Source organism: Lissotriton helveticus, chromosome 8 (assembly GCF_964261635.1).
Source record: "Lissotriton helveticus chromosome 8, aLisHel1.1, whole genome shotgun sequence".
NCBI lineage: Eukaryota > Metazoa > Chordata > Amphibia > Caudata > Salamandridae > Lissotriton > Lissotriton helveticus.
Window position 1 is genome coordinate 72,197,494 of NC_136069.1, and position 21,972 is coordinate 72,219,465.

The 21,972-nt window shown below is 47.9% G+C and overlaps 1 protein-coding gene across 1 annotated transcript in view; it reads right to left on the reverse strand.

Moving 5' to 3' along the window:
* Positions 1–21,972, reverse strand: part of CFAP91 (cilia and flagella associated protein 91) — a 449,409-nt gene that overhangs the window by 122,089 nt on the left and 305,348 nt on the right. The window contains exon 11 of the mRNA XM_078656654.1: positions 20,322–20,438. Coding sequence (XP_078512780.1) covers positions 20,322–20,438 — 117 coding nt within the window. The remainder of the gene's footprint in view (positions 1–20,321; positions 20,439–21,972) is intronic.

Here is a 21,972-nt window from a genome sequence, read left to right on the forward strand (position 1 = left end):
ATGATCCTAATAGTACCAGTGTGGCCTCGCCAGTTCTGGTTCACGGAACTTCTCCTGCTTTCTCAGGACCATCCTTTTCACCTACGTCCCATTCCATCTCTATTAACAATGTCCCAGGGACAAGTGGTACATCCAGATCCGAGCTCTCTCAAATTGAAGGCCTGGCTCCTGAACACAGAGAGGTCCACAGCTTAGATATCCCTCAAGAATGTAGAGAAATATTAACTCAAGCTCACGCACCAAGTACAAATAAGACCTACCGTGCTAAATGGAAGCGCTTCTGCCTGTGGTGTCATCGGAAAGACATCCATCCATTCTCTTGAGCTCCTCATCAGATACTGCCTTGCATTCTATCGCTGGCTAAATAAGGCCTTTCTCATTCTTCCATCAAAGTACATCTGGCGGCTATTTCAAGATTCAGAAGAACAGCTTCTGGTCCTTCTCTCTGGTCTGCTAGAATTATCAAGCAATACCTGAAAGGTCTTTTCAGAGTTTTTCCTCCAGTGCGGCCACCACCTCCGGCTTGGAATCTCAATCGAGTCTGGCTCATTTCATGAGACCTCTGTTCGAACCAATCCACAGAGTGGATTTGAAATTTTTGTCTTGGAAATTAGCTCTCCTTTTAGCCCTCACTTCAGCTAGGAGAGTAGGAGAATTACAAGCTCTTTTAGAACCCTTTCTACAGTTCAAAAAGGACACTGTGTTTTTAAGGACCAATCCAAAACTTATTCCAAAGGTCCCTACGGATTTCCATTTGAATGAAACAGTGGTTCTTGAGTCATTCTTCCCTCGGCCTTCATCCCCTGCAGAACGGTCTCTACATTCCTTGGATGTCCAGAGATGTCTCAAATTTTATCTGGAACGCACAAAGAATTTTAGGAAATCATCTTAACTTTTTGTGCCTTTTAGTGCACCTCGAAAAGGTCTTCTTCTCTCAAAACAAGGAATCTCACACTGGATTTCAAGTGCAATTCATTATTGCCACCAAGCGGCAGGAAAGCCGCTGGAGAGACAGGTACAAGCTCACTCCACAAGATCAGTTTAATCTTCAGCAGCTCTCTTCGCTGGAGTTCCTATAAAGGACATTTGTAGGGCGGCTACATGGAGCAGTGCCCATACATTCACGAAGCATTACTGCCTGGACTCTTTCACAAGGAGCGAAGCGGCAGTAGGACAAGCTGTCCTGAGGAATCTTTTCCAATGAGGGGTGAGCTTTCCCTTCTATCCCTCCTTCCTACGATTGCACATTTTGATTGCATAATGTTTCTGAGGTATTGTTACAAGGTATAAGATTGTCATATGAAAATGGTTATGCTGAGATATTATAATACTCATGTAACAAAATGTGCTCTTGGGGCTTACTGCTAGCTACTCTGATACAAAGCATGGGAATCTATGAAAGTTCCAATACTGGGGCAAGAAAAGAAGTTACTTACCTGTATCTTTGGTTCCCCAGTGTTGATAACTTTCATAGATTCCCATGCGCCCACCCACCTCCCCTGGGAAAGCTCAGCCTTCAGCAAAGGTGGTTACTGCGAAAATCTGAGGCTCTGAGGCTCTCTCAGGAGGGTTCTATGGGGTGAGGCTAATCTGATTGATTGTTGCAAAATGTTGGTCTCTTTTACAAAAAGAGGTAGATAGGCTACAAAATGAGATGAGGCCTAGGCCTTACTTTCTCTTTTGTACATACTACTATGGAATTTTCTATTTACCGAGGCTCCCAGGCTGACGACGGGGAATGATACAAAGTATGGGAATCTATGAAAGTTATCAATACTGGGGAACCAAAGTTGCAGGTAAGTAACTTGTTTTCTTCTATGCCATTGTTGCTCGCTTCTTTCTGCTATTTGTAATAGCATGTCATACTTGGTCTTTCATTAGACCTACCATCAGCGAGTTAAAAGCAGCAAGGCAAACATATTACAAATACTGCCCGTTGAGAAAGTAAACATCAATTAATTCTTTTTGATAACTTTACATTTTTTATGCATGTCAATAGTGAATTGCACAATGCTTTGCTAATTCTCTATTCTTAGACCTGTCTGCCTAATGGTTGTCTTCTCCCAAACATTTTGTCTTCTTCCTACATAGTTTGCTGATCTCGTTTTTGCTGGCCTTATGACTCTGTGCACTGCTACTGAGCTAAAGTGTGTATGTGCTCACTCCTTAGAACATGGTAGCATTGGCTTCTCCACAAATGCCATATTTAATTTACCTATATGTCCTTAGTAAAGTGGTACTACATGTAACCAGGGTCTGTAAATTAAATGCCTGCAGCACTTAATGTGTCACTCACTTAAGTAGCCTTTCAAACCGGTCTCAAGCCTGCCACTGCAACGTGTGTGTGCAGTTTTAAACATCCATTTTGACCTGGCAAAATAAACCTTTTGCCAGGCCCAGACCTTCTTTTTTAATACACATAGGCCACCCCTAGAGTAGCCCTGGACAGCCCAAAGAGCAGGATGCAGTGTATTTAAAAAGTGAGACATGTGCGTTTAAGTTTTACATGTCCTGTTAGTGAAAAAGAAACAAGTTATTTACCTGTAACTGTAGTTCTACAGTATTGCAATCTTTCATAGATTCACATGCTTGAATCATTCCCCGTCGTCGAGATGGGAGTCCCTGGTATTATTAAAAGTAATGTTCTATTATACATAGAACCTAAGGCCTGAGGCCTTAAAATGTTTGTAACATATCAGTGTCCTTTAGTAAAAAAAAGGACCAAACTTAGAACTGGCCAATTATTAGACACCAACCTGTAGAACCTTCCTGAGAGAAGCTCCAGTCCCTCAGATTTTCTCAAGCACAAGTGTGTAAAGATAGAAAAAACTGATATATCAAATTGAGCCTTCTCCAGGGAAGGTGGGTGGGTCGCATGTGAATCTATGAAAGATTCCAATACTGGAAAATTACAGTTACAGGTAAGTAACTTGTTTCTTACTCCAGTATTGGAACTTTCATAGATTTACATGCTTGAATCAGAAGATCTAGCAGTGAGAACACACATTTTCGTGTCATATAGTAACAGCATTTAGGTACTCAAATTAGTACTGACTGCATACTTCAATAAATTCATAAAGAAACACCATTAAAGTCATGGAAAATAAACATGTACACCATCGAAAATGTGGGAGAGTCGAGGATGGTGGGATGGAAACATAGTAAAAGAAGGCTCACCTTATTGAAAAAGATGTCTGAGTACTGCCTGTCCCACTACCGCATCTCGCTTATTCTCAACGTCCAGGCAGTAGTGCTTGGGGAATGTGTGCGGCGTTCCCCAAGTCGCTGCTCTACAAGTGTCCGGCAGGGACACTCCGGCAAACATCGCTGCAGACGTGGATATTGCTCTAGTAGAGTGGGCACTAACTCTTGACATCAGAGGGTGGCCTGCTTGCTGATGACAGAAAACAATGGCACTCGATAACCATCTGGAAATGCTCTGTTTAGTAATAGGAAAACCTTTCCTAGGTGCACTGTATGCTATAAAAAGTTGGTTCGCTTTGCGAAAAGACTTCGTCCTGTTCAAGTAAAATTTCAGGCACCTTTTAATATCTAGAGAGTGTAGAGCACGCTCTGCTGCAGTATGTGGATACGGGAAGAATGATTTCAGAACAATCGGCTCATTAAGGTGAAAGTCCGAAGGAACTTTGGGGATGAACTTGGGTTTTGTTGGGAGAAGACGTTGCAGAGAGTGCTTTGATCCAATTCCCACTCATGGCAGGTCATCTTCAGTCTGCTCAACGTGTCTCCAATGACGTACTGCTTCCCTGGAACGTACTCTGTTGATAGGTGCACCTTGTGATGAATCGCCATGTGCCAGATCAGCTGGGCTTCCTGAGAGCAGAAGAGATCTTGTTCCTCCCTGTTTGTTGAAGTAGTGCATTGTCGTGGTATTGTCTGTTCTGACATGCACCTATGTGTTTTGGATTCGTGGCATGAACGTTTATAGTGCCAGGAAGACTGCTCTCAACTCGAGAAGATTGATATGAAGATCTCAGTGGGAAGATGGCCATCTTCCGCTGACCTGCAAATCTTGGCATCCGTTGTTATTACTAGAGGAGCAGCTTGGGATAGGAATGGTAGCCCCTGAGATAACTAGCGAGGTTGTTTCCACCAGTCCAAAGCCACTATCATGGAAGGAGTAGTTCGGATCAGATAGTCGAATGTGCCCTCTGTCTGCACCCAATGCTCGTTTAAAGCTTCTTGAGGAGGACGCATGTGGAGCCGGCAGTGAGGTATGAGGGGAATACAAGAAGACATCATTCCTAGGAGAGATTTGAAGAGGCGAACGGAAAGATAACTTCTTATTTGGATCAGTTTTGCCAAGGACATCAGCTTTTGTTGTCGCTCCAAGGTAGGATGCGCCTTGTTTTCCATGGTGTCCAGGATAGATCCTAGAAAGACCAGCAGACGGGGTGGTTTCAGAATTGATTTTTCCACATTTAAAGTGAGGCCTAATTTGCTGAATAGTTGCAGACAGGCTTTGGTGGATGTCCTTGCTGCTTCGTAAGTGGGGGCTTTGAGAAGCCAGTCGTCTAGATAAGGAAAAGTGTGATGAGGTTGTTGCCTTAGATAAGCTGCAACTGGCACTAGACACTTCATGAAGATGCAGGCGCAGACTTTAATCCGTATGGTAGGACGCGGAATTGATAGTGATTGTCAGTCACTGTGAATCTTAGGAATTTTTTGTGTTTTTGGCATATGGGTATATGAAAGTATGCGTCCTGGAGATCCAGGGACGCGATATAATTGTTTCCGTTGAGGAGGTTTAGCACATCTTGAATAGAGATCATGCGCAACAATTGCTATTTGAGAAATTTGTTTAAGTTCCTTAGATCCAGGATCGGTCTCCACTTATTTATCTTTTTTCGGATCAAGAAGAAATGGGAGTAGAAACATTTCCCTTTTTGTCTGAGAGGACCTCGTTCTATTGCTCCTTTTTGTAACATGTTCGTTGCCTCCATCTGTAAGACACGCAGGTGCTTCTGAAAGCAGGGCAGAGTAAGAGTTGGTGGAGGGATCTTTATAAATTCCAAAGAGTGTCCGAATGGGATTATATTCAGGACCCATCGGTCCAGCGTTATGGTTTGCCACTGATGAAAATACTGGGATATTTTGCCGCCCATATTCGGGATAGAGGCCGACAGCTGTGGGAGGTCCTCGGCAGTGACCGGTCTCCTTGCCCTGGCGTCCTGATTTTCCTCTAAAGGAAGCCTAGTTGTAAGCAGCTGCCGGTGGTTGGCGGTGAGTAAATTGGGGCCTATATTGTTGGTCAGAGGAAGAATAGGCCGGGTAACAAGATTGTTGGTCATCTTTCTGTACTGTAAAGTACCTAGCGACCTAGTGGTATCTGTTTTCTTTTTAATAGCTTGTAGAGCTTCATTGACGTGGCTGCCAAATAATTCCACTCCATTATAAGGCAGATCGAGAATCTTCTTTTGCACTTCAGGTCTGAATGAAGTGTCTTTCACCCAACCTTGATGCCTCAAGACGGCCGCTCCTGCTGGCTGCCGGAAACCAGTAGATGCTACATCCATAGCGCAGTCTATTACTTCAGAGGCGGACCGCTCGCCTTCAAGAAGAATCTTCTGAGCATCCTCCCTGTCCTCTGGTGGAAGTTTGTCCAGGAATTATGTCATTTCCGACCATATTTGCTTATTATAACGGCCCAGTAAAGTCAGAGAATTCGCAGCACACACTGTCAAGGCTGACATAGGCGAAAAACACTTCCCGATATTGTTCAGTCTTCTGCCTTCATAATTGAGAGGAGCTGTCAGAGGAGCTGAAGGATTTTTAGAACGCCTCTATGCTGCTTGTGAGATGACTGAATCAGGTTTTGGAAGACATGTTAAGCAGGTTGGAGCGTCATCCAGCGCTTTATATTTTTTGTCCAACCTCGGCAACACAGGTGGGACAGTAGCTGGATTTTGCATTTTTCTTAGACCTTCCTTCCAAATGTAATCAATAATAGGCATAGACCTTGCCTTTTGGAACCGAGTCACAAATGTGCTCACGGAGGTGGTGCTCGAAACTGTGGTGTGTGCGCCTGATGTCTGCCTACTAGGATGCGTAAAGAACCTCAAGCCATGCAATCGGAGACTGGTGGCTATCTCCATTTTGTTTGCCAAACGGGCGGTTGTGCAATGTTGGGGAGCTAAAAGTCTCCCGACAGAGAAACGGTGGGTCCAAGACTTGCTGTATTGCAGGGACCAATTGGGGACTTATGTGGAGGAACTACCTAAAGCCTCGCGGACAAAGGCCTTTGGGCTCCACTTGCAGGATACTTGCTTGGCAATCCTGATTTGCAGTAGACAGTTGTAATGATGGATTGAATGCTCGAGGTAGTGGGTGTGGGGTCGACAATGCAGACTGTTTAATATCTCAGATTATCCGCAACATCGGGTTCAACTAACTTATTCAGTGCTGGGTTCTGGGGTGGGGAGGGTTGAGGGTCTGTTTGTGTTTGGGAATTGACTTCAACTGTAAAATTCTTGTATTGCCCATTTGTTCCAACTGACTTGATGGGTCCCGGTCTGGGGGTTTGTATTTTCTTGCTGCAAGTTGAACAATAAAAAGATTTAAAAAACATAATAGGCATTGACCTTACTGACTTTTTGTAAGGCTCTTTAAAATCATATAGCAAACAGTTCTGTTGATGCACAGGCATTGCTAAATGAAAGCGTTTTGCCGCTCTTTCTAGAAGATTATGGAATCCTCTAATATTTTGTTTAGGTGAATCCTCTTGAGGGAGAGAAGGAGATGCCGGGGTGGGAATAAAGTAGGAATCCCATTTGTCCTGATGAATCTCTCCTTCTTCTCTTTCCATTTCCTCTTCTGAAGACGATAACTGATGCACAGTAGTCACTTGAGGAGAGAGCTGACCGATTGGTGACCTCAGCTGTGGAGGAGGAGATCGAGCCCATGCCTGTGGAAGGGAAGGCAGGGCAGGAGTAGGAGCTTGTTGGATACTCTCCTCTGGAGGAAACCTCCTCTTATTGTCTGCCAGTATAAACTGTAAATCCGTCATCATATTTGAAGGAAGTACACTACATCCTGATGCTGATATTGTTGTTGCTAATGGCAATACTAATGACCATAATCCTCTTTATCCTCAGAATGTTCCTGATATTAAACATTGAGGTCCCATGGGCTTAAAGTTGCCCCAAAAAGAATATCCTCCTCAGATCCCTCTTCCTCATCATCATCATCCTCTTCCAGAAACTGGGATGGCATCAGAGCTTGGACCTGACTGGGTGAAGTTAAAGCTGGTGTAAGTTGAATTTTTGCAATGGTCTGCAATTTTTGTTTTCTCGTCAACGGTGTTGTCGACGATTGCTGCTTGACAGCCAAACTTCAGAAAGTCGACGGAAGCTCCTTTGTCGACGAGGGCTGTTTCTCCTGGTCCGTGAATGGAATGGCATTCGTTGACGACGAACCGTCGGCGACAAGAATCTTTGTCGACGGTAACTGAGTGGATAACGTCATCAATACCACCGATTACACTTCCGCCGTTGACAATGATCGCCCCGTCGATGTAGTCATCGACGACGATGCAATCAGGGTCCCCATCGACGAGATCGACAACGAGAGTTGTGTCGACGACGGACGGTCCGTCGTCAGGAGTTTGCCTTTAGACGACGACGATGACCTCAAAGAAACAATCTGCTTCATCGACGTTGATGTCGTCGTCGACAAAGACGTTGACGCTGAAGAGACAGTGAGAGTAGAGACTGTAGACACCGTTGACGTGAAAAGAATCACCTCAGGAGAGTATTTTCTGGTCAACTGAGGTGTCGTTGATGAGCTGCCTGTCGGTGGAGCTTCTTGAAGGTATGCTTCAGCTACATAGGTGGAGTAGAAGGTTCTGAAGCAGGCTTTTATGAAGGGAGAGTTTTCTTTTCTTTGTGAGAAGCTTTGCTGGCAGACGAAGACTGCTTCTGAGACAAAGATGATAACATTTTTGGTGCTTTCGCAGGAAGCTGCAACGATGAACCAGCAGGGTCATCTAAAGGTCTTTTTAGACGCGTTTTAGTGGAAAATTTAGAGGAAGTATCACTCTCCTCATCTGAGTTCACTGTGTCCCTTTCTTTGATCCTCTGAAGCCACAAAAGAAGCCTCCCTTCATGATCTTTCAAGGTCTTTCTTGAGAAAGTTCGACATACCTTGCAATCCTTAGGATGGTGTTCAGGATACAGGCAATAAAGACTGTACTTGTGTTTATCATCAATATGCAGCCTTTTCTTTCTGCCAGTACCAAAGGCTCTGAAAAGACCTTTTTTATCTGACATGGTGGGCATCAGTTTAACTTACCTCAAGACAGATCTACTAGGTTGGCAGTAAACCTGACTGGAAGAATACTCCAAAATAAAGAGAATAGAAGAAAAACGGAGCAGAGCTCAGTGGAGACTCCCTTAGCACGACGTGCAGTAGAAAATCTGAGGGACTGGATCTTCTCTCTTAAAGGTTCTACAGGGTAGTGTCTACTGATTGGCTAGTTCTAAGTTTGGTCCTTTTTTACTAAAGGACAGTGATATGTTACAATAATTTAAGGCCTAAGACCTTAGGTTCTATGTATAATAGAACATTACTTTTAATAATTATACCGGGGACTCCCATCTCGACGACGGGGAATGATTCAAGCATGTGAATCTATGTAAGTTCCAATACTGGAGCAACTCTTACATTCATTTTTCACTACTGCAAGGCCTACCTCTCCCTTAGGATAACATTGGAGTTACTTTATTACATTTAATAAGCTGTAACTTCCAAATGGAAACAGGTTAACTAGTTGATGTCTTTGGACTTGTAATGAAAAATCTTCTCTTAAGGTAAACTCAAATTTTAAATTACAATTTTGAAAATGCCATTGCTAGAAAGTTACTATTTTTCTGCCCTAGCCATTTAGTGCCTGCGGTCTGTCTCTAGGTCACATGACTAGGGGTAGCTGACAGTTGGGCTTTGTGTATTCCTCCTAGACAGCCACACAGAATAGAGAGCTTAAGTGTGCCTGGATGGGCCATCACTGGCAGGATGGAAGGCGGGGCTGGGAACAGGTCTACATATACTTGAATATGCTGTGTCCTGCCTCCACACAAAGAGTGGAATACACCCTGAAGGTAGTCTGGAAGCAAGGCAGAGGAGGAAAGAAACCTGTGCACTTCTAAGGGAAACCTCTAGAAGCTTCTCCCTCCCACTTCAAAGGAGGCACCTAGTATAAATAGTGGGCCTCGGAGACCAACTCTTCAGGACAACTCTTCTGGACCTGTGGAGACTCTGCCAGAAAGAAGGACTGCAGTGCTGCTGAAAGGACTGCCACTCTGCTGCACTATTGCCCTGCTGGACTACTGGGTTGCTGGACTGTTGCTAAGCTGGATTGCTACCTGCTACCCTCCTGCCAGGGTCAGAGGGATTGGACTTGCACCTGCACCCGGGACTCCCAGAGTGACTCCAAGGGCTAGGCTGCTGGCCTCATGTTCAGAGCCAAAGAGACATAACAGATTCCCAACCACCTGTACCATCACCCAGATCCAGATGGAGAAACCCCTGACCTCAAAGTGGTGACCCTCAGGTCCTGGATCCTTGGTATGGCCTCAGAGAGGCTGAATGCAAGTTTTGTGGGCTCTTCGTGACCGCAAATGGGCCCGTTGGAGCCAAAACTTTGTCAGTCGCACAGTTTGCAAAATTCTGCCAACTGGACCCTTTGTGCTACAGCATTAACCGTTCACGGGGAGCACCACCGTGAAGCACCGGCCCGACCATTCATGACAATAAGATCTTTGCGCTACAGTGATGCCTGTCCATAATGCCAGGTCTGTCCTTTGTACTGCAGCGACTACAGTGAATAACACTTACCTGCTCCTCGCACCCCATCCACCGCGAGCACGACTCTTTATGCTGGACTGAGAAGGTATCATTTCAGCGGGACTAAATTGGTTCTTGTATTGGACCCGCGCTCCATCGCGGTTAGTTTGAATTTGTGACTTTCTTCCAGTTTTGGACGACGAGATAACCATCAGTGGCACTTTGAGCTTTTTGGCACTGTTTTCCCTTAAATCTTTAAAATTACACATCTCCGGTTCTACTGATTGGATTTTTGTTAAATGGTCTTGATTTATTCATTACATTTTGCTCTATTTTTCTAAATTGGTGTAGGATTTTTGTAGTGTTAACTTTTCAGTTTACTACGGTTCGAAGTGCTGCATAAATACTTTACGCATTGCCTCTAAGTTAAGCCTGACTGCTCTGTGCCAAACTACCAGAGGGTTGAGCACAGGTTAAATGGGGGTTTGCTTGTGACAGAGATTTTGTTTTCTGCTTGAGTAGGTTGATACCCCCTTCAAACAGTAACCCAATTTCTTACACTGGTGTTCAGCTTTGAGGATTGGACTTGTGTTTGTGCAGAGCCACAAAGTAATTGTGTGTTACACTACCATCCCATATAAACAATTTAAGACCATTTCAATTTTTTTAAATTCTCCTTGATTGGCTCTTATCGCTTTTTTTCAAATCTATTCTCATTACTATCTGACTGTCTGTGACCATACCTTCAGCAATGGGATTTGAGCTGGTCAGCTTGGAATATTACACTGTAGGAGAGCTTAAACAGTTATGTAAGGAGAGGGAACTCCCTTCTAAGAAGGGCACCAAGCAGTTGGAGCTGCAGATAGCTGGGTGGGAGGTTCACCAGTTAATAACAGCAGCCTAAGAGCAGCATGATAAAGATGATATGGACTAGCAGGACTAGGACCTGGATATCAGCCCTGGAACACAGCCTTCAGTGGGTGAGGAGGACCCATCTCCTGAATTGGAACTTCCTGCCAGAGCAGGAAGCAGTGTCTCCTCGCAAAGACTGTCCCCAGAGGAGCTGGTGAACAAGAAGGCAGAGAGGGAGTACCGGCTACAGATGACCCAAATCAAAATGGAGGAGAAGAAATTGGCTCTGGAGGAGAAATAAATTGATTTGTGAAAGGAGCCTCAGAAAGCTGGATCTTAAAGTTAGACAAACAGAGTCAAGCAGAAGTTTGGCAACATACACTCACTGCCCGAAGGAGATGAGAAGCTCCACATACCTAAAGATCTGGTGCCCAATTATGGGGTGGGAGATAAATTGTTTTCTGCTTACGAGGTGACTCTGAGGGTGCACTGGGGAGGGACATGACGGGGTGGCTTGCAGAAACATATGCCTCCAGTGGGGAGGGACATACTCCTTACACTAGAAGTAGAGGACCAAACCAGGTACACACCCATGAAAGCCATACTTGTCGCTAAATTTGGACTGACCCCTGGGAAGTAACGCCAAAGGTTCAGGGGCAGCCACAAACTCCCAAACCAGTCTTGGGTGGACATCTTAGACTACTCTAGCAAGGCGCTGAAGGGCTGCTTGAGGGGCAGCAAGGTTATGATTACAAAGGGCTCACACATGATTCTCAGAGAGTACGTAGTCAAATTTAGTTTTACAGAGCTGTGCCAGCACCTAGTTGGACAGAAAGCTGACGGACCCCAGGAAGCTTGCTGAGGAAGTGGACCTCTGGGCAAGCATTTGTGTAAAAAGGCATTAGGGAGGACTCCCAAAAGGTTGGTCAGGGGTTCTAACAAAAGAAAGAGTGCAGGGAAAAACTTAAAAAGATGGAGTTACCAAGGCCCTCCCAAAAAACATTCCCCAGAGAACAGAAGTAACCAGTTCCAATTTGAGCTAAAGAAGAAAGGGTTCTTTAACAAACAGACAGGGAGGTTTGTTCCCCAGTGTACTGAGTCCTACAAGTATTGGTACTCCAAGGGAGACACCAAGGGCCATATGTACGACCCTTTTTTGTGGCCGCAAACGGAAAACCTCCTGTTTGCGGCCTCAAAAAAGGGTAATAGCATGTACAAATGCTATTTTGCGAGTCACTGACTCGCATAATAGCATTTGCGACTCTTGGTATTAGGAAGTGGCGTCCCTTCCTAATAGCAAGTCAACATGCTATGTACTAGTGTTTTGCGACCTCATTTGTGGCTTCAAAACACTCGCAGTTTACCACCTACTACAAGTCGGTGGTAACCCACACGTACAGGCGAAGGGGTCCCCAGAGGACCCCTCCCCCTCTGTGAGTGTGTTGGAAAAGTTTAATTTTTCTTTTTGTAAAATTTTTATTTTGCATTTGAAGTAAAACAAGTAACACATAACAAGGTCACCACGGCACTACAAATTTCCCCCCACATGAGTCACCGAATCAGGAGCATTGTCATCACAAATTAGCATAGGCATATCCAGTCCGAACCACGAGAACATAGCCATGGGGCCGACAGTTCGGTGAGGCTATGAAGAGCATTGTTCGACGTGGAGCTATTGAGGTAAGGCCTCCAAACCCACAGTCTTCACACCAAAGCCAAACTGTTATGGACCCATCATGAGGTACCTAGAGTGACCAAACAGAAGTTTAAACTCTCCCCCCCGTCCCCCCCCATGGTGACGACTCCATACATGCATTCATTCATTCTTATTAGATTTGAAAGAGATGCAGTGACCTCAAGGATGCAGGACAGACAGCGGAGGGTAGACCTTTGGAGAGAAATGTAACCAATGGACCCCACAGGAATCGAAAGTTCTTGAAATTACCTAAGAAGATGTCCGCCATCCTTTCCATGCTTAGGAGCTTCCAGAGCCGTGCGTGCCACAGGGATATTGCCGGTGCCTCCTTCCATTTCCAAGCAGCAGCCAACGTAAGTTTGGCAGCTCCCAGGCATAACCATAAGATCTTTTTGTCGGCCCGGGTCTGATGTTCAAGTCCGGGGTCACGCAGACCCAGCAGAACATAGGCAGGAGAATCTTCTATGGGGTAATGAAGGATATCCTTAATATGTGAAAGAATCTCCTCCCAATACGGTCTAATCACTGGACAGTCCCACCAGATATGGCGGAAGTCCCCGAGGAGCCCACAACCCCTCCAACATAAGTCTGAAGTGGCCGGGTAAATGCGGTGGAGCCTAGTCGGACATAAGTACCATTGCATAAGCGTCTTGAGGTGCGCTTCCCTCAGATGCAGGGAGTGATTGAACGCCGCCATGTCCCGCCATAGAGCTGACCACTCAGTATCGGAGATATCTCTTCCTATCATCCCCTCCCACTGTTCCATATAGCGGTGCCTAGGCGTCACTGCCGATTTAAGCAGGAGCCGGTATAAGAAAGAGACGACCCCCTTCATGGCGGACGTCCGCAAAATGAAAGCCTCGAATGGCGATGGAGTTCTCGTTGCCGCCTCCACTATCCCTGGCGATGTGGCCCAATGAAGCAGTTGCAAATGATGGTAGCGTTCGGATTGGGTGATCCCGTAATCCCTCATGCAATTAGCAAAGGTAAGGGTGTCCTGCCCATGAAACAGATGGGTCAGAGCTCTGCAGCCTCCCTCCCTCCAGGCATCAAAGGCCCCCTCTCGGAGTGCCGGTGGAAAGGCCGGATTGAAGTGTAGAGGCGTAAACGGCGAAGGGAATGTAGTCCAACGTTCATCTTTAGCTAAGGTGTCCCAAACCTTCAATGTGGTTCCAGTAGGGGTACTAACATAGGCGTTCAGCGGACGGTCCTTCTTGGGTTTCCACGCCAAGTCCCATACCGATCTGCCAGCCACGCTCCGGTCCATATGCAGGCAGTGTTTCTCTGACTTTTGCTGTGACCACTCCACCAGTACTCTCAATTGCGCCGCCTTATAATAAAGCTGCAAGTCAGGGAGTCCCACTCCTCCCTCGGATTTCGGTTGCCGCAGGACCGTAAACGAGAAACGTGCTCGTCCCCCCTGCCACACAAATCGCAGAATCTGAGTTCTGAGACGTCGAAAAAATTCGTTATCTATAGGGATGGGTAGGGCTTGAAATAAATATAAATATTTAGGAAGGAGAACCATCTTAACAGCATGAATTCTGCCCAACCACGATATAAATTTGGGCTTCCACCTATCCAATTCAGCTCAGGTCTTCGCTAGTAAGGGCGGGAAATTGGCCGCCTATCGTCGGGGTCAAGTGGACCCCCAAATAGATCAGTGAACCAGATGCCCAGGCCAAAGGCGTCAAGGGCCTCACTCGAACCACTTCCTCCTGTGAAAGAGTAAGGTTCAAGATATAAGATTTGCCATAATTAACCTTGAAACCTGCCACCGTTTCATACTGTAGTAAGGCATCTCTGAGACAAGGCAGTGATCGCTCCGGCTCCGCTACCGATAATAAAATATCATCCGCGAAGAGCGTGATTTTGTGTTGCTCTCCCGTGAATGGTATACCCCGAATCCCCTCATGCTCTCGTACCGCCGTCGCCAAGGGCTCAATACTCAACGCAAACAGGAGTGGGGAAAGGGGGCACCCCTGCCTGGTGCCTCTGGAATGCGGAAAGAACGCTGATAAATGTCCGTTCACTGCTACTCTAGACCTAGGGCAGCAAAAGTTGGCCTTCACCATGGTGATGAATTTCTCCGAGAAACCGAAGGCCGACATCGTGTTAAATAGGAAGCCCCAATCTACTCTGTCGAAAGCTTTTTCCGCGTCCAGCCCCACCAATACCGCTGGGATGCGAAACCGGTCAGCTTTTTCAATTAAATGAACCACCCTACGTGTGTTATCATGAGTTTGGCGCCCTTTGATAAAGCCGGATTGATCCGGATGTATGATCGCAGGCATCAAATCCTGCAATCTATGCGACAGGATCGCCGAGTATAATTTAGCATCTACATTAAGTAGCGCTATGGGGCGGAATGAGGCACACTGAGCCAGGTCCTTCCCAGGTTTCGGTAGAACCGTAATCACCGCCTCCGCCAGGGAACCGGCTGAGGAACCGGACACGGCCATGTCATTGAAAAGAGATGCCAAGAAGTCACATAGCTCGGAGGCGTAAGATTTGTAAAAGACTGCCGTATAACCATCCGGCCCAGGCGCCTTGTGCAATTTCAGATTCTTAATGGCCTCGAGCACTTCCTCCCTGGTAATTGGAGCTTCCAACGCCCCATTCCACTCTTTGGATACCTGTGGGAGGGGCAGTCGCCTTAAGTACTCCCTCTGTGCATCCATAGCGAGCCCGTCCCCTGCATAGAGGTCCGCATAGAAGCGTCCAAAAATGGCCGCCTGCGCTTCGTCCCTGTGTTGCATGTCACCGGCCTCGTCCCGTATCCCTCCGATATATTCACGTTCCCTCTTGTCACGTAGTTGACGTGCCAAGTGCCTGCCCACCTTATTCCCACAGGAGTAAGATTGTCGCCCCAGCCTCAGCATCGTGAGTTCGGCCCTGTTGTTGTAATGAGCTCTCAACTTCCCTCTCACCGCCGTCAACGGTCGAAGGGTCACTCTCGAGGGATGAAGCTTATGAGCCTGTTCGAGACGCGCCGCCTTGGCCTCCAGATCCTCCCGATCCTTACGCCGCAATCTATTAAGATGAGCATTAAGACTCAGGCACGTGCCCCTGATGGAAGCCTTAAAGGCCTCCCAGGTGGTAGTGACTGACGTATCAGATACCGGATTAAGTTAAAAAAAACTCCCTAATGGCAACCCTCAGATTCTTATTGGAGGTATCGTCCCTGAGCACCGAGGCTGGAAAGTACCATTTCCTCTGCCCGCCGCCGGTCGTTGACCAACGGAGGCTAAGCACCAGCAAACTGTGGTCCGAGACTGAAAGCGGAAGAATGGTGGAGTCCAAGACATCTCCCCTTAGAGCCTGACTTACAAAAATGTGATCCAAACGGGAGTATGAGTGATGAACGTGTGAGTAGTAAGTATAATCCCTGGAGGTAGGGTGATAAAAGCGCCAGCCATCAACCAATCCCAACTCCCCCACCTTCTGCTGCGTTGATGCCGAAAAAACTCCAGCATCTGCCCTATGGGCCCCAGAGCTATCCACTGTCTTATCCCACACTAAATTGAAATCCCCTAAGAGGAACACATGACCCTCAGCAAAGTCCTCCACTTTCTGCAGCACATCCTGTAGAAACTTATTTTGACCAGCATTAGGAAGATACACCACAACAAATGAACACACTCGCCCCTGAACAAGCCCTTTCACCATCAGCCAGCGACCTTCTTTATCATTGCGTACCTCAATAGGTTGGAAGTGCAGCGCAGCGCGGAAAAGGAGGGCCACTCCTCTATGTTTCGTAGATGCAGAGGACCTGTATATAAGGGGATACGCCTTATGCTTAAGACGCAATTCGTCCTTGCGCGCCAGGTGGGTCTCCTGAAGACCCACAACATCCAACTGATGGTCCATCACATAATTCCACACCTTTTGCCGCTTCTGCGGTGAATTAAGGCCTTTAACATTCCAAGTCCCTATACTAACAGGCATAATGGAACAACACACCAGAGCCCTCTACAGCCATCCCACGGAACTCCCCACCCTCGCACGAACCTCCACCCATCTAAGGCCTCTACGTTGAACCACCCAGGGGCCCCCCACCTGACGTCACCTGTCATACCCCCAGCCATCCCGCTCCCATGACATCCCCCCTCCCGCCCCACATCCCTCCCAGCTGCCTGCACACATCCCAACCACACACACCACAGAGCACCCCAGTCGCCACCATCAACCCCCCACAACTCCGTAATCCACAACCCCTCACCCTCCAACCCCCCCCCACAACCAAAAGAACAACAGGAGATAACTCAGAGCACTGAACCTGAACAAAGTAACCAGCAGTTCCAGCAGATCGTAGTTCGTAAGGTCCCCACTGAACTGAAGTTGGGGCAGGGGTGCCATCTCGGCGACCCCCAAGGCCATGGACCGGGGTGTCTTCTCCAAAAGTACAACCAAAACCCCGGTACCTTAAGGGCCAGCGCCCCTCCGGCGCCAGACCATCAGCTAATCAGGAATCATGCCGCTCCGGAGCCCCGCTGAGAATCCGCCAGCGTCGCCGAGGCCACCGAAGCCACGGCATCTCCCCTCTCCAACTGGCTGGCAGCGCTGTCCGGTCGCCGCCGGGCCGGAGACAAGCCAACTCTGTGCCAGGAGGACGAGCGGTGTCGCCTCCTCGAAGGTGAAGATGTCGCCCCCTGGGAAGGCATGATGTCGTCCAAGCCCAAAAGATCCTTTGCCACCTGGAGAGAGCGAATCTGCGTTAGCCTGTTCTGCCATCGAAAGATGATACGGAAGGGGTGTCCCCATGAATAGGAGATATTGCGCTCCCTCAGGAATGAAGTCACCGGTCGGAACTCCCGTCTCTTCTGGAGCGTGGAGGCCGCTAGGTCCTGGTACAACTGTGGCCGATGATCCCTAAATTGCAGGGATGGGATAGTCCTAGCCTTTCTTAAGATACGCTCCTTCACCTGAAAGTCATGTACACATACAAGGATGCCCGGGGGTGGACCCCCTCGCCTGGGCAGCCCCACCCTATGCACTCTGTCCATTCTTATTTCCTGCAAGTCCTCCTCTTCCAGGATCTGCAGAAACAGGGCCTGGACGTAGCCACGCAGATCCCCCGCCTCCCCATCCCACTGCACCGCTCGGATACGAATGTTGTTCCTCCTGGAACGATTCTCCAAATCTTCCGTGTGAGACTGCAAATCCATATTTTGTTCCGTGAGGCGGATGATGTCTTGTTGTAGCTGGTGTACGTCGTTCGCCACATTCAAATCATGGTCCTCCAACGTCGCCACCCGCTCACCAATTCCATCCACCTCTCTCCGCACCTCTCGCAGGTCCGAAGCCAGTTGTGCCTTGAGCTCGGATATGTCCTCCTTAATGGAAGCGAAGAGCTCGGTCATAAATGCCTTGGTGGCGGGCGCCTCATCGTCCGATTGTTTCGACGAGCTGCTGGCTCCCGGAGAGGCCGGCTGTTGCGAGGATTTAGGTGCGCCGTCCTTCCCCGGCCTCCCTTTGCGCACCGTATTGGACATCGCGAGGCCTGATCGTAGCACTCTATGAAAAGTTCCTAACTCGCTGCGAATCCAGGCCGCCAGACAGTCCCAGGAATGCAGCCACAGCCCAGGTGCTACGTCGTCCAATGGGTGCAAGAATGCGAGAGTCTGACAAGCACTCTGTCCCCAATCACTGCCAGTCGGGCTCCGACGTATACTCCCCAGTCGATTCCTCCGCAGGCCGCCTCGGCCCAGACAATATGGCGACCAACTCCGTAGTAGAGGAGGGGGGGGCCCCCCGTGCCACCCAGGCCCTCAGGTGCGCCAGCCACGCTAAGCGACCCTTCCACGAGGTGCAGGTCCGCCTCCAAGTCCGGGTGAGGGGCACCGCTTATTGGCCACACAGCTTTTCACTAGAAGGCCAGACCACCAGAGATACTTCCAAATGGCCCCAAAGCTTCGATAGCCTGGCGCGGTGTTTCCCACCTGCTCCACGGTCAATCAGCGTTCCCGCAGCCTATCCTATCTCCGCCCCGCAGCAGGGCTCACTGCCGAAGGTCCGAGAGCTCACGCTGCCCCGCGTCGCCCCCCAGCTACCATCAGCCGGGCCAACTCACTGATGCACACTCCGGGTCATGACTGACCTCCCGTCTCGCGCCCTCTGCCCAGTGCCGTAGGGCCGATCACTTCCCTCCCGAGGTCGTCCCCGGTCGTTGCATGAAGGGTTCGAGCTCCAGAAGCAGAGCAAGCCGCCTCTCGGACCAGGCCACAATCTCCGGCCTCAGGTAGTCCGCCGGCCGTGACGCAGGGTCCGCCGCCGCGGGCACCAGGCTCCGCCCCCACCGGGGCTCCGGTCCACGTTGCAAATCGGGCCGTCGTCTCTACTGCTTGGACCCGGCAGCGCCCGCAGCAACGCTAAAGCGTCGCCACTCTCCGCCGACCCCAGTAGCTCTTCGCAGCTCCGTCCGACGTTGCAGTCCCCAGCACAGCAGAGGCCTCGGCACCGCCGTTTGCTTCGATCCCTCGATTCCGGCCACCAGGAGCGTCGGGGCTCACGCTGCTGCTGCCCACTGCTTACTTTAGATTCCGGAGCGACCCACAGCCCAGGGGAGCTCCAGAGGTCAGTGCTGGACAAGGCTTTGTAAGGCCCGGCGCCGGAGGGGACAAGAACACGTCCTACTCCGTCGCCAGCTTGGCCACGCCCCCCAATTTTTCTTTTTTAAATGCATCCCATTTTCCTTTAAGGAAAACGGCCTGCATTTAAAAAAAAATGCTTTATTAAAAAAGCAGTCCCAGACATGGTGGTCTGATGAGTCCAGCAGGCCCCATCCCTGGGAGGGCCTGTCACTTCCAATGGGCTCGCAAATTGCAAGAGGCTCATTAATATTCATGAGCCTCGCAATTTGCAACCCCATTGGGAATCGCAAACAGTGTTAAACACACGGTTGTACATGCAAAATAGCGCCTCGCAAACTGCGATTCGCAAATGACTCACAATTTGCCATATGCTGTTTTGCAGGTCATACATCTGACCCCAAATATCCCAAGAGGGTACAGTCCCCCACCGAGGGACAGAAATCTGGGTTGGTAAGTTTAGCGCTTGGAGAGGAGGTGGTCCTAGTTAGCTTTGGGGAGCAGACAGAAGTTACCCTAGAGTTCCTGGGGGATAAGAAGATGGTGCAAAAAGCCTATATGCCTACACATACTTCCAAGTATAGACAGTGAGACACCATCAATGGGCAACAGGTAGAGGCTCTGAGGGAAACAGGAGCCAGCAAGACTACTGTAAGCTGTCTACTTGTGTCCTCAGAGCAGGTCTTCACTAACACATTCCAGCAAGTCATAGTCGCAGACAACCGCAAGAGTCCCCTACCAATGTCTCTGGTTCCTTTTGAGCAAGGGATTTCAGTTTCGATAAAAGTAGCTGTGATCCCTGCCTGTCTGTAGATTGTCTTTTGGGCAAGGACCTAGAGCAGACTATCTGGAAAGAGGTAAAGTTCAGGTCACACTTGGAGATGTTGGGATGGCCTGAATGGGTCTGTATGACCACGAGGTCCATGCTGCCCAGGAAGAGAGCCAAGGGTGGCTGGAGCCTGGAACAATAGCCCAGAGAGCTACCAAGAAGAGTAAGGGCAAGGGGTGCGGGAAACCAGCCCCTGAGGTTCCAGCCATCCAGGAAGACAGGGCATCTGAGAAGGGTCACCTACCTGAGCTGGCAGAATGGCAAGCTGAGAGTGGGCCCACCAGGGAGGAATGTGCAAAGTGCCCCACTCACAGTAGATAAGAAAAATCACTTATGTGCTCTTGATTTTCTTTCTTTAACCGCAATTTGTGCATCACCTAAATGAACTATGTTCCTTAGGAGAGCAAAGTCATGCAGATAGGGAATATCATAGTAAAACCATATGTACAAGTAATTTTTACAATGAACATTAGCCAAGAATGTTATTCTAAAACTTAAAAGCCCTAAGAATATTTCAGACTGACCAGCTATTGATTTGGTTTAATTTTCTCACCTCTGGAGGTTCCGCTACTTTGGGGGTGATTGGCCGAGGTGCAGGCTTTTCAATCTTATGAAGGAAACGGAGAGGCTTTTCTTCCTCTTTGCATTTTGTCCTTTTCTCCACAAGCGCCTAAAAGAAAAATAGACAGCCATTACTACTTTTGTCCGTTCCCATCTTAAAAAAATTCCATTAAATAGGACTGTATTTTGGTGGGGCATGAGCCTCTTTAGGTTGTCACAGAACAAAAATATTTATCTATCACAAAGATCTCATCAAAAGGTTTTTTGAAGTTCTGAGGAGGACCAAGCCAAAGATATCTCCTCTGGGGATTAGTACGAATATGTATTGCATGCTCTATTTTGCAACACAAGTTAAAGGTTTTTCCTTTCTCAAAAGAGACCTATACCAACAAATGTGGGAGAGATCATGGAAGGACTCATATTTAAAGTAAACATATTGTCTAATTTGTTACGGAGTCACAAGAATCACCATCTTGTTGAGGTTGTGTAATACAACTTAGTGGCAAACAACAGGCAGGAGACGCTGCCTGTAAGGGCCCATATACAGTAAAGGGTTAACATGTTCTAAGTGGGGTTTTAACCATATGACATTGATTATTGGTATAGCATCCCAAACAGGGAACCTAATAAAGATGTACTATAAGTTATATAATTGATTAAAAAAATAGCTAGAATTATTGTCCGAGTTGATTTTTTTTAAATTTTTTTATTTTTTTTATTGGTATTTCAGCATTTTACAATGACAACCTGTGTCCAACATGTGATGTATACAACCTTGACAACTTTACTGCATTACAACACTCCTCCTCCATTAGGGCATGCACACTTACATTTCACAATTAAGCATTTTTGTACTCCACCATGTGGGTGATACAGTTGCACATCCGTTTCGGTTAGATATGATATTAAATACTGCCAGTAGTCTTTTGGTCGCGATCAAAGTGGCAGTTCCTCTTCATATGTTTTCAAATTGTCCTTGCAATATACCAAATCCTGTATCACTGTTTGATCTGAGGTGCCCTTTTACTTCCCCAACACATCGAAATTCTACGTTTGGCCATGAGGAGGGCTATAACACAATATTTACGTTTTAGAGCACGTACACCAGGCAGTAACCCTAATAGGCACGTACGTATATTACATTCAATCGGACTTCCACCATCTCGCTCAGTGTTTGCGTCACTGTTGCCCAATACTTTGCCACCCCCGCACAGTACCAAGCCAAGTGAATAAAATCTGCCTCCCCGGCAGGCGTGTCTAAGCAATCATTCCACCTCTGTATTGCCCTGTGCGCTGTATTACCTAATTCAGCCTGTAGCGCCTCATAAAGTTTGGATACTAAGTGTTTCGGATCGGAGGTTGTGAGTATGAGCTGCAGCGTTAACAGTGTTTGCGGTTCTGCTGGGTACGTCGGATACAGTGTTTATAACACCCTTTGCAATCTGAAATATGTGAATTTGACTAGCATTGTTTGGTTGTGCACATATGATATGTCCTCCAGCCCCTTGACTACGCCCTCTTGATACAGGTCCCCCATCGAGTCTATACCCACCTGTTTGAGTAGCTCCATCCCCACCTTCTCTTGTGTAACTGAGATGTACGGATGGTGGTGTAGTGGCAATTCAGGGGCATATATCGGCTGC